This window comes from Dreissena polymorpha, chromosome 8 (assembly GCF_020536995.1).
Source record: "Dreissena polymorpha isolate Duluth1 chromosome 8, UMN_Dpol_1.0, whole genome shotgun sequence".
Taxonomy (NCBI): Eukaryota; Metazoa; Mollusca; class Bivalvia; order Myida; family Dreissenidae; genus Dreissena; species Dreissena polymorpha.
In genome coordinates this window covers 91,578,975-91,602,262 of record NC_068362.1, presented here as the reverse complement: position 1 = coordinate 91,602,262, position 23,288 = coordinate 91,578,975, and the positions used below count along the sequence as shown (strand labels likewise).

Sequence of the window (23,288 nt, the reverse complement as noted above, 5' to 3'; positions counted from 1 at the left end):
ACGCTTTGTTCCGAACTGTTTTATCAAAACCGAGTTAAAAAGGAAATGAATGTTTTATTTCTTTACGTTATTCACGACAGGGTACATTGTAAACAATGAAAAAAGACGCTTGGATGTGTTGATAGTTATCAATCCTACAGGTCTTGGAATCGGCGAATGGAAGTGTCAGGACACGACTTTGTCTAATAAAGTTTTCAGTTGATTATTAGAATTTCGCTTCGTAGAAATCCGATAAAAGTAATTGTTCTCAACGTTTAATTTTAATGTTAATTCTCATACCACTTTTAATTAAATTCTTACTTTCTGAACAACGTGCGTGTATTATTTTGCAAACAAATCTCGGTAAAAGCCGCCTTTGTTTAACACAATGTTTGCATTATACGTAATTAATTGCACAAAGCGAATTAAATGGATTTGGTCACAAGCCAATTGCACAAATAACGCTTAAAGTGAGTTTACTACCAGAACTTCATAGTAAGCCTATGAGCAAAGTATGACGTTCAATATTTCATAGGGATATACAATAAGCATTTGATTGAAAGCTTCATTGCTGAGATACTGCTAAGGCTAGGTAAATATATCGATGCCAACGGATTTTGCCAGTACAACGAGACAACTGTTGCATTTTTTATTTAAATGTCCATAAATATATGAAGAACATAATGCTTCTCAAAAAGTTTAACGTCGGATATTAATCTAGATACACACGCAAATATTAGTTATTGAACCATGCTGAATAATAATTTGGCATGAAAAGTGTAGAGAACAACAAATTGGCGACCGTAAAAATATGTATTAACGGGGATCATCGACTGAGTTTGATTACGTATAGAATGCCTCAATATCCTCATGAAACGGACGGAAAACAAAGTGAAAAACAGTGTTAAGTGAACTAACATCACTGCTACTCCTGTCAAAATATTTCATACCAGCACACTGTGTTGGGGCATATGCGTCATACACTATATTAGACATAATACGGTGTTTAAAACGTAGTGACCGTTGATTATATTACACTAATTCAGCATCGTTGTTGTTTGGTTGATCTTTACATATGTGACAACATGGCATCAAAAAGGAAGTTTCCCACTATGTTAATGGCCTCATCAGAAAAGTCAGGCAACAAGCTTAAGGAGGAAAAAGGAGACGTAAAATGTGTACCAAAGGTGAGACGTAAGAAGGTATAACATGACTATGTATTTGGCAGAAATAAAGTAAGGTATGATATATTATACCAAGAAAATAATTTACATATGACGCAGGTATTTTAATAAATTGACAAGCAAAAATGTTAGGATCTTAATGCTGCATATTTGTTCACATACATTTGATCACTATTTCGGTTTCACTATCTTTAACAATTTAAAGATGAAGACGCATAAAATATTATGTTTGTTGTTTGATATGAGGCTATATATAGTTGATTAAAATTGTCCAATGGCGATTTAAACAAATGAACAAGTAGTTTGTATTAGGACTTTTCCCAGACAGATGCTATTGAGATCTGCAGGAACCAAATCCAACGTTATTCTTATGTAATCTGCTTTGATATTGTTTTCCCTAGTATGTATAAGTATATTCTACCTCCCACCATAAGAGCGATAGAGAATAAGGCAAATATGTTAGCACGAACTGTAGGCAACGCGATTCCATCCTTATCAAATTTGCTATGCAACAATTCCAGTTGAAGAGAGAGTGGTCATAGTCACAAGATCTCAATTGTCACTACGTCTATTTTGAAGAAAACACGAGATTTGCTGGTAGGATTATGCTCGCATAACGTTGGTGGTATGAAGACACTGAATCGAAATAAATAGTTTTCGCGCAACATTTATGCTTCCAATAGTCCACTTAATCTCATGTACTTGTCGTTAGAATAGTTATAACATACAAACAATAATTGTCATCTATATGTTTTTTGTAAACCATTAAATAAGGTAAAATGACCACTTTTCGGTTTTATTTATTTATCTTCTAAATATGTATTTTAGAGTTTTTTCAGATGAGTTTGATTGGACACTTATATTAATTAAACTCATTCTTATTAACAAGTTTACTTGATAGGCCTAAATAACATTCATATTCAGTTGGGACCGTGTTAATTACCATAATTTTAAAGACTATATAATCATATGATATTTCAAGAGTGTTGTCTAAAGAAAATGAATTGAAATATGCAATTATGCCTACAATGTACAATCATAATCATAAGGTCTCAGTAAATAAGTAAAGCGTGTAAGTTATGGGTCGTATGTTATATGGGCAGTCTGTTCGGGAGTTATGCCGTCTGCGTTAACGTCACACAGGGTTTCGTGGTCTAATAAGCAGACAAGGTACAATTGCCGAATATGGCATAAGATCTAACTAAGATAACTAACATGAAGCGTTACCAAAATTGCGACCTGTCATCGCTACTTTTGTAATTACTTATAAAAGATACTAAATATTGTATTAAAGTTCGAAATTTTACAAATGACGATATGCACTTGCTATCTCTATTTATGCTGTAAGTTGTGGTGGCATTGTAATCTTAACAATTCAGAAAAAAGCTCACAAGGATTGTGATTTGTAAGACGGTTACATTTTTAACTAAAATATATAAATTATAATTATAATTTTCGTCTTTATGACTGGTTTGATGACTGGTTTGATGTTATTATTAATTCTTTGGTTTGAATATAGAAAATGCTTGACTTGTTAGATTTGCATTTTTAATGTATTTTGGGATACACGTGTTGGCCATAAATAGATAAAAAAAAGTATAAATAGATTAATAAAAATCAACAAATATATAAAAATATAAATACATAAAAAATATAAAAAATATAATATTCTGTTCTGTGTTCGAATACAAATGAACCATCAAAAAGCAATGCGCAATCGATGCAATTGAAACCCTTGTCAATTGTTTGAAAATTTTAAATATTTTGATTGAATATAGTATATAAATTGTCTAAAAAAAATAAAGAGCTGAATACGAATAATTTGTTTACAAGTAGTGATGCGTTTTTGTCGCAAAGATAAAAATGTAATGTCAGATTTACCGAGAGTTGAGGATAGATGACATTAATGTATTCATATACATTGATTATTATATACAAAGACTATCCAGAATTGGTTTAACGTTAAGAAAAAAAACTTCATTGATCGTGACGTGCCTGGTCAATGTTAATGTTTAGGAATTTATTTTTGAGAATTGTGTCTTAAAAGCAAAATACCAAAGTATTAAATCACGATAAGTTGACATTTTGCTATATAAGTTAAAATAGCACTTATTTTTGTTGTCGCGGTTGCTTAAATGTGTTCACACGTTTTTCCATTTTCGTTTCGATATTATATACGCCTTGAAAATGGAATGTCATGACTTATGGCCATATTAAAATTATCATATCGAATTAAATTTATAGAAGAAAAAGTAACATATGTTTAAATAAATCTTTATTCTCGTTCTGAGACAAATGTTTGGGCGTAAAGTGTCGGCATAGATAAGACAGTGCATTCCACTTAGGATAAGCAGGTACGACACTTTCCGCTTTTATGGAATCGTTTATTTAGATTAAAGTCTATTCTAAACGAGAATCTAGTATAGGCGAAAACTTTCTCACCTGATAAGCCTGTGTGGACTTCAAAGTCTATTCTTGTATGATACGTTACGCACTTGCATTTAGACAAGTTTGTCTAGAACAAGGCATAAAGTATTAATCTTAGTTTGTATTCACGTGTGCTGCAATCCGGAAACTGCTATGTGTATTATTTCTCTTAAAGGGAGTTGTTCACGTGTTGATAAATTGACAAAATAGACAAAAATGGTTCAAATTTTTTCGTTTAAATTATATTTTTTGCAAAGGAACAAGTAATACTGAACATTTAACATGCTCTAAATTGTCAATTACATGCATCTTTTGACGATTTAAATTTGAAAATTATAACGCATTACAAGCGCGAAACGATAGAATAATTTGATGAACTACGTTATTATCTGTGTATTTGCATCATTACGACGACTGTTTATATAAACTACAAAATACTTCTGTTGTTATGATGTCAGCACGGATGGCCATTCTTGTTTTATAATCGCGGGGTTTTCTTTGGATGTTTTTAGACACTTCAACTGTTTATCTTAACCTAATAAAACGTTCGTTTCTAGGAAAAGACTCGTATAGCAAAGTTCAATTACCAGTGCAGGCTGACTACATATGACAGCCTAATCCTGAGGCAATTTTAAAAATAAAGACAATGAATCTCGCAATCTCATAACTGAATCCATTTATGTACGGACATATTGGACATTTGTGACATGTCGGATATTTGCGGCTCGGAAGATGTTTCTCGGCAAAATAGTTGTTCCTGGTCAATATTTCTTATTATTTGCTTTACATGGTAAAACACTACCACTTTGAATGTATCTGCAATATGAGCATCCAAAGAAGAACGGTTATTGATATCTCCCTCTTTATGGATAAAGATTGCTCGAAATTAACATTGATTAAATCTTTCGAACTGGCTTTAAAAATGGGGCACTATAAATACAAAATATGCTACGCTTTGTTCCAAACTGTTTTATGATTTTATCGTTACCCAGATAAAACGTTTTAATTCTATACGTTATACACGACAGGCAAAATTGTAAAAAAAATGAAAAAAAGAAGCTTGGATTTGTTGCTAGTTATCAATCCTATAGGTCTTGGAGTCGGCGAACGGAAGTGTCAGGAATCGACTTTATCTTAAGTCAGATGAATCAGACAGCATTACATAAACATCGCCCGCATAAAGATATATACACACTTATACAATGCAATGATTGAGACGTGCACGAAATACGTCTCTTGTATTCCCAATGTTCTCAATAAGGCTTGAACCACTGTGACACATTGACGTTTGATTATACTCTAGAATGTTACTGATGATCAATCAATTATGTAAAGATTGTATATTTGCTTACATAATGAGCGGTATAAGTACGTTTGGTAATTTGACATAGTCTACTGTGTTTCGTAAGTGGGCATATTCTTCAAAAAAGATAGTTAAACTTGTGAAGCAAATCGAACTTGTTTATTTTGAATTCTCTGCTTGTGTATGATGCTATAATGTGCTTGCTATATAACATTTGCACTAACAAGTCCATTCCTGCTTTGTGAAGAACATTCATAAACTGTATTATTTAGAAAACCAAAAAGACAGGAAAGTACCAATTTAATTTACTTGATATTATAACTCATTATCTTGCATACAAATGGGCATTTATATTGCACAGCTTATGCTATAAATGTAGAGGAATGTTCACAATGCCCACAGTAATATGCGCATTATTTATCCGCAAATGCCAACAACACGATAGTTTTCCTTTTTAAAGGAAGTGCTAACGGATATCTATTTAACTACGAATTTTCATTCGATTGTAAGAATTTCGTTTCTTAGAATGCCGATAAAGTTATCCTTCTCAACGTTAAATGTTTATTTAACGCTTAGACCACTTTTAATTAAGTTCTATACTCAGCAACATGCATATATTATTTTGCTAACAAATCTTGGTAACCGCTGCCTTTGTTGAAAACATGTTTACATTATACGTACTTAATTGCACAAAACAAATTAAATGGGTTTGGCCAAACGACAATATTACAAATAACGCTTAAACTGGGTTTTCTAACAGAAAATAAAAGTAAGCTTATGAGAAAATTATGACGTTCAATATTTTATAGGGATACAGTAGCAACATTTGATTGAAAGCTTCATTGCTGAACAGTAGTATAGCAGAACGTGAATCTATGGAGGCCAACGGGTTTTTCCAGTACAACGAGACAACTGTTGCATCTTTATGGCCATAAGTATATGACGAAAATAATGCTTTTCAAAAAGTGTAATGTTGGATATAAATCTAGATGCAAATATAAATTATTGAATCAACATGAAAAATAATTTGGAATAATAATTAGAGAATAATTGCTTGGTAAACGTTAGAAATATGTAATAACGGGGTTTATCAACTGAGTTAAATTACGAAAGTATAGAATGCCTCAATATACTCCTGCAACTGACGTAAACCAAAGTGATAACAGTGTTAAGTGAACTAACATCACTGCGATTCCTATCAATATATTCCATACCAGCACACTGTGTTGCGCATATGCGTAAAACACTATATTAGACATAACACGGTGTTTAAAACTTAGTAAACGTTGATTATATAACACTTATCCAGCATCATTGTTGTTTGGTTGGTCCTTACACATGTGACAAGCATGGCGTCAAAACGGAAGTTTCCCACTGGGTTAATGGCCTCGTCAGAAAAGTCAGTCAACAAGCTTAAGGAGGAAAAATGAGACGTAAAATGTGTTCCAAAGTTGAGACGTAAGAATGTATAATATAATTATGTTTGTGGTAAAAATAAAGTGAGGTATGACATATTATACAAAGAAAATCATGTTCATATTACGCATGTATTTAAAAAATTGACAAACACAAATATTAGTATCTTAATGTTGCACATTTGTTTACTGATATTTGATCACTATTTCGGTGTCACTATCTTCAGCAATGTGAGATAAAGACGCATAAAATATTATGTTCGTTGTTTTTTTACGAGAACCGTTTGATATGAGGCTATATATACTTGATTAAAATTGTCCATTGGCGATTTAAACAATTGAACAAATAGTTTGTATAAGGACCTTTCCCAGAACGATGTTATGAGATATGCAGGACACAAATTCAACGTTATGTTTATGTAACCTACTTCGATATTGTTTTTCCTAGTGATTATCAATATATTCTACCTCCCACACTGTCAGCGCTCGAGAATATGGCAAACATGTAAGCAAGAAATGTAGGCACTGCGATTCCATCCTTATCAAATTTCTAAACAAACATGCGGGTTGAGGAGAGAGTTGTTATTGTAACAAAATCTCAATAGTCTGCATTATTTCTACTTTTGAATGAAACACAAGATTTGCTCGTAGGATAAACGCGCATTACGTTGGTGCAATGAAGACACTGAATCTTTTCGTGATAAGTCAAGATACATAGTATTCGAAACATTTATGCTTCCAATAGTTCACTTAATCTGAAGTACTTGTCGTTAAATATTGTTATAAGATAAATAAATTAATTGTCATTTATCTGTTATTGTAAACCATCATATAAGGTATAATGACCACTTCTGGGTTTCGCTTATTTCTTCTTAATATTTATTTCAGATTTATATCAGCTGAGTTCTATTTGATACTACTATAAATTCAACTCATTCTTATTAAAATTTTTATTTGATATGCCCAATAACATCCATATTCAGTTAGGGTCATGTTAATTACCATAATTTTTAAATACGATATAATCATATCAAATTTCAAGAGTGCTGTTTAATGCAAAGTAATCAAACTATGCAATGATGCCTATAATGTACAATCATAAGGTCTCAGTAAATAAAAACATTGTGTAAATTATGGGTCGTATACCATATGGACAGTCTGTTCGGGAGTTATGCCGTCTGCGTTAACGTCACACAGGGTTTCGTGGTCTAACAAGCAGACAAGGTAGCTCCTGACTACTCTGCGCTAATACGCAGGCTGGGCTGGAGATACAATGACCAAATATGGCATAAGATCCATTTTCGGATGCCGTGGTCTTTATATTCTTGTAAACGTGACGGACATGTGTTGTGTTTACGTCCAATATAAATTGTGTATATTTAAATAGCTAAATTAAGCGAAATGTTGATGTATATGTATGCAAATTATCGGGTTTGTGTTGAGATTCGTAAAACAAGCAGTAAAATTTCATTCCAGGTAGTGTTTTATTTGGAATATACTAATGTTGACCATGTCTAGCACATAGCAGTACATTTAATGCTTATGCAACCTATGACTTGAATTCGTTGACTTTTATGGGAAATGCTCGGTTGTGCATTTAATAAAAAAGAAGAAAGAAAAATGATAACTAACATGAAGCGTAACCAAAGCTGCGACTTGTTCTTCCTTTGTTAAATAAGGGGAATACCCGGCATCGCTACTTTTTACATAGCTTACAAAAAAGAATAAAGATTTTATTAAAGTTCAAAACTTGACAATTGAGGGCGTGCACTTGTAATCTGCATTTATGCTGTAAGTCGCGGTGAAATTGTAATATTAAAGCGGGTATATACGATTTTTTATATGTGTTTAATTATAATATATTGATAAAATATGTTACAATAACATAAAATTGGCAAGAAAAATTATACATTAAAGACGAATTTCATAAAATGCAGCAAAGACAAATTAGCGCCCCGAGCCGATTGTGACGTAAATATTTTCCTACAATAACCGAAGCATTCGTCTTTGTATTAGGATCGGAGTTAGTGTTCGTGTGTCGTATGAATAGATATCGTTGCAGGAATTCAAATAAACCGTTACACTAAGTTTAGATTTACATCTTACATGTATGGTATACATGCTGGCGAATTAGGCTGTACAGCCGTTTTCAATTTCAGAATTAAATATCTGGCTTATTTCGCATTTTTCGACACATGTTCTTCTTAACTTTTATTTTAATTTATATTGAAATATATATATAATAAGTTTTTTACACATTTAATATAAATTCATAAATATTTGACAAAATCGTATATACCCGCTTTAAGTACTAACCTTTCAGAACCAACTTATTGGTACATACTTTTACTTTTTTCAAAGGGTATAAACATAAATAAAATAACACTAAAATGTGTTTATTAAAAAATGAAAATAAGGTGCAAATTGGTTTATAAATAACAAGTGCATTTAAGTTGCCGAGAGATTGTTGTTTCTGTGCATACAATTCCTTTACACTGGACATGCTGTAAACATATTAAATTAAATGGCAATTCAAGCATATCCTTGTATCTATTTTAGCCCTGTCGAATTATATATGACAACCGAAATAGTCATATAACATTCATTAGTAGCACCAATCATATTATATGATTCTGAGGTCTGTGACATTTATAACACCTCTGATATTAAACAATTACATTACACATTTTGCAAAATATTCTATGTTTAAAGTAATTTATTTCTAACTATGCTGTACTTCGTGGATTGGGTAGATTCCATTTATCAGTATTATGCAAACTTTTAGTGTTTCGTAAATGGATGAAAATTGTCAGAAACGAAAATGCATTATTATATTAAGTCTGTATGGAACGAACACAAGTTCTTGAACACAAGTTATTACAAAACATATTAATATTTTAACCCATTTAAAATTAATAATCTATTATGCAAAGCTTTAGACCACATTCAGGCCCGTTGCCAGGGTTTTGAATAGGGGGTTCGAATTTTTGCCATAGGCGATTGTTATTGAGCAACGAAGTGGCGAAGGGGGTATGTGCGGGATGGGAAGTTCCTCCTGCAATCGAGGGCTTTGGAGATCCTCCCACTAGACAATTTTGAAAATGAAACGTAAACTCCTGCATTCTGGTAACTTTTTAACTGTATTTATAGACTGAAATTATAGAACATTTTATATGACATTTAACTTTCATTGACCATGCTCAGTGACCGATCGACCTGACTATGACATAACAGACATGCATTCCCCACCACTTTTTTCAACCACCATGTTCGATCAGTCACGGAAATACATAATTTTATACGGTGTTTAACCCGAAACTAGTATGCGCGCACACACTTTGTTAACATATGAAACAACAAATTTATAGAATGTGAAATTGACAATAAGAACGGTATCAAATATCATTATTTATTGGAATCTTGGAATCTTGATAAAATTGATGTGTTTTACCATTCCAACATTCTACCATTCATAAATCGAGCAAATTTAATGGGAATATTTGACTTGTTTTCAATACAATTATTTGTCTGCTACTATGAATAGTACCAGAGGCCTAGGCATTGCTCTAAACGTGCTAATAGTGTATTGTACAACAAAAACTGATTAACAAAACTGGGTCTTCTCTAATGTTCATTAATACTTAAAAGAAATCAAAATGGTATAACTGGTTACTTTAACTTTTTTAAAAACTATTTTAACAAATAAATTATATTTTCTAAACGAATTCCAGAAACATATAACACTTTAGGCAAATAACCGTTTTTGCGTCCTTAAAATGAACCGTGTTACATTGCATACATGGTACCCAAATAATAAAATATCACATTGTTCATGATAAAATTCTGCATTAGCTACACAGCCCAAAATGTCATTGTACTTTAAATTAAAAAAAAAACAAACAACAACTTCTAATTGAAAACATACCTGGATTGCATATCTCATTAAAAACAAGAATCTAAATTAGTCAATTTCGATTAAGTTCCCAGATAAGTTGGCAGATATAATTAATTATCATGAGAACTGGGCAAGCTTTAACTTTGTAACCAAACTGTTTGTGAATCAGAATATCATTATGCCTTTTCTATAAAAAAATGCGTATTTAATATCATTTAAGGACGTTCAAGCCTTTTATTGGTAGAAGCTTGCAGACTAAGTTGTGAAAATATTAATCATCTAGCTGCTTTATAATTGCATGTTTACACTAATAACAACATTAAATAGTCTTGCATATTATTTGTTATTTTTCAAACGTTTCTTGACTTTTATATGTGGTGATTTAAAATTTTTATATCGTGTGATTCATGTCTCTTTCATATTTTTTGTACGTGTGTTCTTGCCCATAGACAAAATGATGGATTGAAAAACATTTCGAAACTAATCTATAACCCCATAATTCCGTTAAATGAAGACACTGACTTATTTAAGCGATAAAGTACCGCATATTCGACAAAAACAGTAACAAAACACAAGCATTCAAAATTTGTTTAAAACGTTTTACGATATGACCTCTTATTATTTCCTCGGTTTGTATTGTTATTTAGCTACTTTAAAACGGAAACAACTTTAACATGGAGTATCAAAATAGTACGTGTGGCGGAAATATAACATAGTGTTAAAGCGTATTGTTTTAATAAAAAAAGAGGTCATAACATATAATAATAAATGTTCGTTGTTTGTGTTTATTTTTTTTCCAAATGAAATCTACCGTGTAGGCCTACTTCATCATGCGTTGAATACCTCTATTTCAGCTACTACAAATACTGCAGTGAAAATAACAATAGTTAATTAAAAGTGTAAAGAATTTTCTTCACCTCAAAGTAAAAGCTTCCAATTGTCTTTTACTTAACGAATTATATTTAAGGCAGAAATATTTTTTTTTAAATATATATATTTAACGCATTTCTTTTGAAATTCATATGGAATAAACGCGTGTGTGAAACCAGTATACAATAAACTTTCGTGTGGAACAAATTCGACATACACCATCAATTGACTTAAACGACATATTTCCTTATCTGCAACGGAATAATATGGGATTATAATAAGTCTTTCTATATACCAATTGTATGAAAAAATAAATAAATATATCGACCATCGTTACAACGTATACAGCACAATCTTCTTTAAACCAAACTATCGCATCTTCAATTTGAATGGATGTCTTATTCTGTTGGACTTGAACGAATAATTGGGTGACCGTTAATTAATATAATTTCATACGCCAATATGCTTCACAAGTCCAATGTTCTTTAATTAACAATGCAAACATACATTTCTTGAGTTCCCACTATGAAGATTTCCTCGAATAATGGAATAATGAAACTGGAGAAGCAACATGATTGGAAATCAAGAATTTCTCGGAACAGCAATTGCGTTAAGACACTTAAACTATTTAATGAGAACTTGAAAGTGATTAACATATATAACAACTGGGTTTTTAAGTACATCAAAGTAAAAGTACATATGGACAACAATATGAAACTAAAAATCACACACCCACATGCAAACTCGACAGCATTGGAGATGCTAATAAAATGCTTACATTCGATGTTCAATTTGCAACGCGTGCATATATATCCTCATACGCCTGTGACGGAAATCTGCAGCCAGCTGTAATCTTGTTGGATCACACCTCTCGATGTTCATTCTCCATTTATTTAGAAACTATAAATGAATTGAAAAGCCATGTGAGGAAATAGAACATATCAACAATATCTTAATAACAATCGCCACGTTGATCATCCGATCAGGAAAACGAAGGGGCCTTTGAGTACCTATGTACTATTATTCTATTGAATTACGTGGGATTGCTGGAATATACGGAAAGGAAGTAAATACATTGTACAATATCAACTTCAGGAACAATGAGGAATATTTCAGTCTTTAGAGGATTCAATCATTAGATATATTTTGCGTTATGTAGATTCAACGTATGTACTATTTTTCTTTCACATGCTTTCTTCAACAATTTTCCGTAGATTATTTACTCCCCTGGCATTTAAAACCATTTACGCATGGGCCTGATGTTCTTTTTATCCTAACAACATTAAAATCTATTTTCTGATCGTTTTTCCGATATTTACGACATATGTACAATCAATGTTATTTGAGAAGTTTTCGATTAAAGTGTCATGTTTTGGCATTCATGTTTCATGATCTGTCTTCATAGGTAAAGTTGATTAAGTTCATTTTAGACAAGCGTTTGGTTTATGATAAATTATGTGGTACGTGTTAGGTTCAGCCAGCCTCGACCGTGTTACCTTTGCATTGACCTTCTCACGCCGGTGATTCCAATTGTAATATTTGATGTTCATAGTATGTTTCCTGTCATACAAGAAATAGAGAAGAATTTCTCTCCTGATAGAGTTTCTGTTGTTTCTTTGTTTCTATATAGTTTGCCAAATTAGAAGGAGGACACGATTATTTTCAATTGAGGATGTTCACACAGGACGTTACCTGTGTCGAATCTATCTATTTGTTACCAATTAAGCATACAATTACCCCGATACAAATGAAACCAAATTACAGAAATTGCAGTGAAGAAACCTGTGTTTTTTAACTCATGATATCACAATTACAAAAATACCTTTGTTTGATCTCCGGGCATATTCATTTTTAGAGTTCTGAAGCAGGCTTTGTTGTAAGGCGAGAGGAAACTGCACTCTCGAAAAGATTTGACATGTATATTGTAGAACGCAATAATGGTAGCATGCTGTGGCAGTGCCATTGACTTAAATTGTGACAATGTGTACACAATCAGCGTGTGGAAATGTTGTTACTTTCAAGTTTTATTATTGGAACATCGGCACAATGCCTTTGTTACACAGTTTTGTTCGTAATTGAATGATACTTTGAACGAAATATACATATCTAATTATTTAATATATAATTATTTAAAGCGTCATATGGTAAGCTTTTAATTGTAGCGTTTATAATACAATTATATTAGGATAATAAGCAGTTTGTCTGAAATGTGCCTAGGTACAGTAATAATACAGTCATTCGAAGATGATCGGCTTTTCGGTTATGTCCGACTTTCAAAACAAATCAAATATATAACAAAATAGCCAAGATATTATCTGAAACTGTAAACACAATGTTGAAACCTAATGCAAATGGAACGGACGTTGTACAAGATGAATGCAAAAAAGGTCTCAATAAATTTTCGAAGTTAACTCCTGTTTATATAATAACTGTATCATTTTAATTTTCGACCTATAATATTTTATACTTAAAAAAAGCATCACTCACTATTATAGTCACGTATTGAAGTCATGTCATCATCCAACCACTTTCCGCGACATGGTTTCAAAGAAAAGCGATATTGAATGAACATTTGTGTTGATATTGTGCCACAAACCATGAGCGGCGCCTAATATCGCGAAGGTAGTTGAAGAATGTTTCAATTCAAAGACATTGTTCAGTTAAATGCACTTGTTAAACGCATGATATTTTGTTTTCATTTGCAGCACAATTACACCACATTTGATATACACTTGTTTTCTTTAATGTGTTCAATAATAAGGCGCTAAATAACTAGAAACGTAATGGTAATCAACCAACATAATTTCAAAATATGAATCAATATTGACACAAAAGCTTCAGGGAGGATTTCAGATACACTTGACGATATATTTTATTGATTAAACCTTTACATTATCGACGTATGAATCAAAATATATCCAACATTTGTATCATAATAATGTCCACTTCAAGAAGGAAATCAAGCCAATGTAAAAACGACACCAAACTAAATAATCCCCAAAATGGTCATGGCGGAAATACTTTTTGGTTGTGTTGTTAATAGATCCGTCGTGTTGGTACCAAAGGAGTTGTTTATTTCAGTTTATTACAAAGCTGTGGGAAATTTGTTAATATTAAAGTGTTTTTGTTTAAAAAACGTTTTACTGTCACTTATCAATTAAGAATAACGCAATCGTATATTTTATGAAAATATAATTTGTCATTATCAAATTGATGACACCTGGTGCCAATTTTAAATGTCTTGATTACATTGACAAAAATTCGTCAACAATATTATGTTATAAGAACCGAAAGTCCGTTCGTACCAAATGTTGGACTGTGTAAGCCATTTCGAGACGGTTTTTAACTGCATTTCGTTTTTATGCAAGGACCATTTCTCTATAATCCACCTCACTTTATTTAAAAGAAATAGTAAAGAGCCTTCTCTTACGTATAACATTCTGAAAAAAACCCACAACATTTATAAGTAAAATGAAAACACACAAATGTTGTTTGTTTGACGCATGTGTATTTATGATTGCTTTATTGTTATTTTGGCGTTGAGATGTATATGCTTAAGTCGTAAATGAATAATCTATAGCTATCTGTTCTATACGATGGCATAGAGGTGACATTCACTTCTCTTTTGTTAATTGCTCTTTTCTTTTTTCTATCTCGTGGCCACGAGTTAGCTATGTCGTGGCCACGAGATAGAAGAAAAGGAGTGCAAAACTAAATAAAAGCGGCGTACAATTAAAAAAAGAGCGATGCCTCTCTTTTTTAAATTGCTCTCCTCTTTTCTCTAGTAGTAGTAGTAGTAGTAGTAGTAGTAGTAGTAGTAGTAGTAGTAGTAGTAGTAGTAGTAGTAGTAGTAGTAGTAGTAGTAGTAATAGTAGTAGTAGTAGTAGTAGTAGTAGTACTAGTAGTAGTAGTAGTAGAAGTAGTAGTAGTAGTAGTAGAAGTAGTAGTAGTAGTAGTAGTAGAAGCAGTGGTATTAACAGCAGCAACAACAACAGCTGCAGCATTAGTAGTAGTAATAAAATTAGTGCTAATAGTAGTATGTTATGTTATATCAGAGCCTTGCCTGCTTTGACCAGCTATATATGTGCGTACAGAATATTTACACATGTTACGCAAAATTTGATTGGCTGACTAACTCGGGATCTCGAGATAGCGAAAATTTTCTCCTCTTTTGTTTAATGCACTCTGCCTTTATTTACTGCATCGCTCTTTTTTTAATTGCACTCCGCTTTTATTTAGTTTTGTACTCCTCTTTTCTCGTGGCCACGACATAGCGAACTCGTGGCCACGAGATGGATAAAAGAGGAGAGCAATTTTAAAAAAGAGATGTGAATGCCACCTCTATACCACCGTTTTGTGTACTCTCTAGTTGTCTTCTATTGAAAAAATTATACATTTAAATGTAAAAACTTCTCGTTTTACAAAATGGAAAAGTAGAACAGTTAGTTATAATTAGCGATGGTTAAAACTGATTTGCATAAATGAATAGCTTTGATTTCAATTATGTTGTTTTAACAAACAAAAAATTTTGACAAATTTTAGTTGAAATACGAATAGGTTGATGCTTGAAGGTTTAATTTTCCATGGATAAGTAGAACAGTGCTTTATTTCTAGACTACCGCGTTAATCAAATGGATGCCAAATTGTGTTGTTCAAACGTAAATAAATTAAGAACAGAACAAAATTTTTCTTTGAAGTATTATCCTGCTCTATTTGATTTCTAAACCTTTCAACACTTTCAGACAATTACTCACTGTGCATGGCTTGTTGTCATTCACTTCTACAGCTTCGTCACAATTTATGTTGTAATTTTAAAACTGCTTAACCAATATATTGCTTGATGTCATCTGCTTAAACATTACTGTTTTGCTAACAGTCATAAACATGTTAGACTTAAACGTATATTCAAAATCTACAGCTCATAAATGTTTACGTTTGCAACTTACTTAAATGCAAACTATGTCCGTAAAACAAATTGCAACGCTGGCGAAAGTGTATTGCGCCAGGTCGAGAACGCAAATAAAACAGAATAACTATGAGAACCGTTAGTTTCATGCTGCAAATACGACAAACATAACAAATGTTCATACCATTTAACGTTGTCACATAAGACAATTTATCATAGGTAATATTTACAATGCAGGATGAATGAAACGCCAAAGAACAATAATGAGTTTATCTAGCAAATATAATTTTGAACTATAAGAATACCTTTAAGAATAACAGATACCCACTTTCACAATATTGATGTGTTATTTTGTTGATTACATATTTTTAAGCAAGAAAGAACTTGATTTATATAAAAATTCGCGTGTTTACGTAGAATGTTTTTATCGATATATAGGTTTTCGAGTAAACATTACAGTGTAAAGTAAGGAAACACCTATTTTCTTTTCACTGCATCATTTAAAAGAAAATGTGGATGCATTTTACGAGTCACCGATGTTATTTGCATCAAACCAGATCAAAGTGAGCTGTTCATCTTGTTAGTTTTATATGATTTGGAAGGGAAGTTTACCAAGCGCTGTTTACTGAATGCATATATTAAATACTCGAGCCAGATAATATTCATATATAGTAAAATATGACAAAAACAACGGTAGATGTCCAAAATCTGTTGGCAATACTTAAATTATTATAGACACAGCAGCCCCAGAACAATACAGTATCGTGATTTAAGTCAAGTTTATTGTTCGCTTGCACATATACTTCGTGTTATGATAGAAACTACATATATATTGTCCAAATGCTCAAAAGTCGTGTACGTGAACAACATAATTTTGGAGAGTTTTCCATCAAGTAATTTGTATTTGAACATTGACGATCTTGATATTTAAATGAAAAATACAAATGCATATTCTTTGAAAAGTAATATTAGTATAAAATGGCTTACAATGATGGAGCTTACCTTTTTAACTAAAATATAAAAATCATAATGATCATTTTCGTCTTAATAACTGGTGTGATAACTAGTTTGATGTTATTATTAATTCTCTGGTTTGAATATAGAAAGAACTCGAATCATTAGATTGGTTTATGTACAGTACTAAGGGATACACATTGGTAATAAATAAACACATAAGTGCGTATAAATATATTAAGATAAATACACAAATATACATAAATAAAAAGATATTTTTATACGAATACGAATAAATCAACAAAAAGCGGTGTGCAATCGATGCAAATAGTAACTCTACTAAATTGTTCGAAAATTTTAAATATTTTGATGAATATAGTAAATAAATTGTCTGAAGAAAATAAAGAGCCGAAAACGAATAATTTGTTTACAAGTAGTGATGCCTTTCTGTCGCAAAGATAAGTGTTAAATGTTAGATTTACCGAGAGTTGTGGATAGATGACACTAATGTATTCATATATATTGTTTATTATAAAAAAGGATTATTGTCTGAAGAAAATAAAGAGCCGAAAACGAATAATTTGTTTACAAGTAGTGATGCCTTTCTGTCGCAAAGATAAGTGTTAAATGTCAGATTTACCGAGAGTTGTGGATAGATTACACTAATGTATTCATATATATTGTTTATTATAAAAAAGGATTATCGGGAATAGGTTTAACGTTAAGAAAAAACTTGAACGATCTTGACAAGCCTTGTCACTGTTATTTTTTAAGAATTTATTTTTATGATATGTGTCTTAAAAGCAAATACAAAAGTATTAAATAACGATCATTTGACATTTTGCTATGCAAGTTAAATAACACTTATTCTTGTTGTCGCGATTTGCTTTAATGTGTTCACACGTTTTTCCATTTTTGTTGCGATATTATATACGCCTTGAAAAAATGGAATGTCATGACTAAAGGTCATATTAAAATTATTATATCATATCAAATTTATAGAAGAAAGAGTAAGATATGCTTTAATTTATTATCGTTCTGAGACAAATGTATGGGCGTTAAGTGTCGGCATAGATTAGACAGTGCATTCCACACAGGCTAATCAGGTACGACACTTTCTGCTTTGATGGACTTGTTTATTTGATGAAAGTCTCTTCTAAACAAAAATCTAGTATAGGCGAAAACTTTCATCCCTGATAAGCCTGTGTGGACTTCATAGTCTTATCTTGAATGATACGTTACACACTTGCATATAGCCAAGTTTTCCTAACACTAGGCATACAGTATCAATCTTAATCTATATTCCCGTTTGTTGTTGATATGTGTATTATTCTTCTCAAAGGGAGCTGTTCACGTTTTGATGAATGGCAATATTGAAAAAAAGGTTGACATTTTCGTTGTAATTATGTGTATTTTTTCAAGGAACAAGTTATACTGAACATTTAACATGCTCTAAATTATCAATTACATGCATCTTTTAACGATTTAAAATTTGAAAATTATAACGCATTACATACGCAAAACGATGAATTTGGAGATTTATGTTGTTAATCTATGTATTTGTATCAATTTGAGGAATGTTTACATAAGGTACAAAATACCTGACCTGATATAAGAAATTGACTAGTTCACATTAATGACGATTATACATAACACCTCGTTAATTTCTTGCTTCCAACAGTTTTTGTTTTTAACAAATTATTAACGTCAGCAATATCCAGACCTACGACCTCCTATATAAGTTGCTTCCATTCGCTGCTTTTTTTCCTTGATCAATCAAAAGACGTGTTACATCAACAATTGATAGATAAAGGATTCAGGATTACAAGGTTACTTATTGGAATGGTGTTTGCGCAAGGCGCTAAGAAAACAATCCCTAGGGTCTTATCTCCACTGGCGAGTATAAGCGCTAATCCCTGTGTTTATCAGAAAAAAATAAAACAGATCTGCTCTTTTGTATTGAGGGAAAGCGTACTGTAGGCCATTTCATCAGCGAAGAATTTGCAGTAGGCCCATTATTAAAATATATATATATATATATATATATATATATATATATATATATATATATATATAGACAGCAAGCTGGCTTGGGGGGGGTGTAGGGGCGGGGCAAATCCCCAGGGCTCATGGCCTGGGTGCGGGACTTAAAACTACATCCCTGATTAGTCTCTTCGGAATGAAAGGCTTATCTGAGAATACACTTGACGCACAAGCATTAAGCCGAGATTTCACAGAACGCGGCTGATTTAATTTTAATGAGGATAGAACGGGGTTTCTTTTTATAGCCGCCACACGGCTGTAGTCAATAAAGTTGAATGAAGAAGTGGATGAATTTTTAACAAAACATATTTGAATCAAGTATTTACCAAAGTATTCTTGTAATTCAAAGCAAACACAATACACATATACATTATAAAATAATGTTCGCTTATAACTATTATGAAGGTAGTTATCGCTCAACTGTTAAGTCATGTTCTAAATTCGGCCATATAATCAATTGTCCATATAGTCCATTACAGCGTTAAATAACGACGCAGCGGTCACGAATAGAACATTAACAGGCTCGATTCCAAGCCTTCAAATCCAGTATGAGTATGTACGCCCTGTTGTGGACATTTTTAATTATTCATTCAACAAAGGAATCAAATTCATCATCTTATAAATATTTAATAAGTGATTAAATGCGGATTTCTTCTCTTGATTTTACATTGATTTTGGTTGCTTCATATATTTCAGGAACTATGTATTTTTTTCGTGCAAGAATGCCGTTACTTTTGAGGGTTATCCATTAATATTGCAGCAATTGCAGCTTATGTTTTACAAACCTGCTGTACGTGTGAAGTGCGTGTTGTACAAGATGTCCTTAAAAAGTGTTACAATCATTGTTTCACGGGATATACGGACTCTGTGAATATTAGTGTCACTGCAATTTAAACTGATTTGATTAAATGTTTTATGGATTTACTGTGCAAGTTTTAATCAGCAGAGCATCCTTCGTCGCCAATGATGAGTCCACCTCAAAAAGTCTAACGACGTATGAGAACGGTAGGTGTTTGTATATGTCTGTTCTGTTAATATTAATATTACACATCTCTCTAAACTGTACTGTCTAATATGTGACTCAAATGCATTAAACAGCGGTTTACAAGAACGAGGCTCATGACGTGCTTTAGGAAACAGGATTTGTAAACTCGTGACAGCAAAAGCCTTGATACGGGTCGGAACATTTTGTTCACCATACTTTTCTACAACAGTAAGACACATATTAAGAAATAAGTAAAAAATGGCGAGCATCGATTGAGGTTGTATTGTAAAACTCCCGTTCTCCGTATTGTTTGAATAGACTATTCCTATCTTATATGTTTAAAATGAATTGCAAGTTTTATTTGTGATTATTTTATAAGTTTTATTTTAAAATTTATCCAACAGCACGAAGAGAAATAACGAAACTTTGTGATATTTCAAAATATTCATATTAACAGCACGGTTGCTTATTTATAAAATTCTAAGCAAATTACATCAATAAAGATGGTTTCCACTGCAAGGCCTCTCTCGTTATGTATTATGTACGAACAAGGGCCCATATAAACTATACGTTGCGTATAATTTTCTAAGAACGACACTATACGGACATGTTTGTATCGACTTTTTGGAAGAAAACATTGGTTTACACAGTACGAGTTTCGTAGGTTTTGGCTCATATTGTTTTAGATTGACATGCACTTCCTTCTTGTACTTGTGCAAGGGCATCGAACAAATTGGACACATAATATGTTATTTTAAGACATTTCAAAACATTCGTGCATTTGAAGTAATACGTTTGACGAAATACAGTTGGTTATATGAATGAAGGTGTTGGGGATATTCCATATAGAATAACAGGTCACTGAACTATCGATGTGTAATATATCAGGTTGTGCTAAATATAAAAATACCTCAAGGCTTGCAGAGGCGTTGTTTTGTTGGTGACGAGCCTTATAAATTCCGCAACAATACAGGAGCAGTAACCTGTTTTAATGGTTTAGCATACCTCTGCGTCCCTATTTTTGCAGAAATAATACACTATAATCATGTTCATTTCAAGCCGAAATGAATATGATGTATGGCGGTTGAAGTGTTAATCAGGACGTCGAGGGCACTTGAGTTTAACATTTGTAAAAATATATATTGTCTATTGTGTCGTGTCGTAAATATATTATATTTCGATTTAATATTGTTTGCTTATCACATGCCATACTCTGTTTCCTATGTAATATAACCATTACATATATTTTTATAATACACGTGTGTAAATACTTTTTAAGCGCCTTCACGTGCTTAGTTTTCGTTTATTGACCAATCGCATCTTGTTATTTTGCTGAAATGACGTTGCAACGTCAAATGATGTCACGAAATGTAAACAACATTCGGGATTCATCAGTATGTTTGCGTAAATATTTATTTATTTCGCTCATTTAAAAGCATTTGATAAAAAAGATCTGACACTCGTTGTCATATCATACCATATCTTATTAAACTCGTCCAGGAAATTCGTTAGTAAGCTCGCAAAAGGTTCGCTTACTAACAAAATTGCTTAACTCGTTTAATAAAATATGGTATGATATGACAGCTCGTGCCAGATCCTATACTTCTGATCTGATATTATTTTACAAACAATTGATGTTTAAAGTTGACTTTAAGAAATATGAGTTACCTTCAAACATTGGCTGATATCAGCCTCGTTGACGTTATATGAACATTATATATCAGACACCTTTATATCAGTCATTAATTAATTTAACCTTTAAAATATAAGTGTGACCTCAACCTTGGAGGTAGGTGGATGGGTGTTAGCTACGACACGGCATCTACGGATGGTTAATATATTTGCGCAAAGTTGTGTTTTTTTCAAAATCCATCAATGTAGTGCAATGTGATAGCTGATGCGAGCTCTTTCATGACTCTTTGACCTTCTTGACATCTAAGTTTGTGCTACACTATGTAGCCATCAATAAGTCTTTTATTTGATGAAAGTGATACATTGGTTGATAACTTTTAAAGCTTTTGAGAATCTTGAAATGATTGGCTATTTCGCGGTTGGCAACATATCATAACCACCGCCTTTGATATATGCAACCTAAATACTCGTGTTACTAAAAATGTGTTATCTTGTGGCGATTATTGTATTTTTGTAATGACGAAATATGCAAAATATTGACTAATTGGCCTATTTACATTTTATTAATTATTGTGTTACCCTTACATAAACAGAATGTGACATACTAAATATAGCAAACCGACACACTTTACAGATGTAAATTTCGAACATACTATAACGTTAACGAGCACATAATTGTAAAACTGAATCACCATATTGTATTGCAATGCGATGCCCATTATTATGTGCAGGTTTTTATATTTTTGACATCCAAAATCAGTTGCATACTCTTAGATCCACATGCATCTTACACAATGCGACCGAATTACTCTACAAACGGGCGTTTAGTCTTGACACGCCACTGGAAGTGTCGCAATATTTTTTTTAATTACTTTACTTATATAACATTAAGTCTAATCTCTTTCGATATTGAAGTGAAGATTCATTTATTTTAGATTACATATATGACCTGATACGTTGATAAAATATTTGCATTTTGCAGAAATGTTCAGTTTTTATTTGAGTTTCCGCCATTTACGTGCTGCTTTCATTAAAGAGGTCGATACAGTGCACTAGTATATATAGCGTAACATAATTACAGAGCATGAATTCTCCTCACCGATTAGGACCGATATTGACTTTGATTTCCCACAAACAATTGTTTCACGTTTCCTGTTTTTATTTCTTCGACGCTTTAAACAGACGACAATGGATCTAACACCCGAAAACAAGACAAGTGACCAAAACTCTTTTCAGCACATGACAATCATGACAATGGCTAAAAACCGAACCGAATATAAATTATCAAACATAGATAACCACCAGGCAACCACCCATGCCGTTACTTTGGAGGTTTAAACCAGTTTTAAGGCGCAAATGCTCAGTCTTAGATTATACTACAATTCACGTTATTGTAAGAATCATTAATATCAAACAACACTTCAAAAATAGAACAAAAATATTACACTTTATTACTTTAACAGGATAATTGCTATTGCATGCTAAAAATGTATTCAAACATTAAATAAATGCTTATTATAATACGTTATTATCATGATGACAAAACATTATCGAGCTTTGTATTTACTAATCAATTTACAGATATGAGACAAATAATAAAACATATTTTAATACTGTAATACTATTAAGGTGGGTTAATGCTCAGTTGTAAACAATGCATTAAATTACTTTTCTCGTAGATTCTTAAATCTTAAG

The 23,288-nt window shown here is 32.1% G+C and overlaps 1 protein-coding gene across 2 annotated transcripts in view; it reads left to right on the top strand.

The window, feature by feature from the left end:
• Positions 1–23,288, top strand: part of LOC127842453 (guanine nucleotide-binding protein G(i) subunit alpha-3-like) — a 98,448-nt gene that overhangs the window by 11,802 nt on the left and 63,358 nt on the right. Inside the window, exon 1 of one of the 2 annotated variants that reach the window (XM_052371971.1) lies at positions 19,905–19,981. The exons of the other annotated variant lie outside the window; for it this stretch is intronic. Coding sequence (XP_052227931.1) covers positions 19,973–19,981 — 9 coding nt within the window. The 5' untranslated portion in view covers positions 19,905–19,972. Of the gene's footprint in view, positions 1–19,904; positions 19,982–23,288 lie in introns of those variants that run through there. 2 annotated transcript variants of the gene reach the window in all.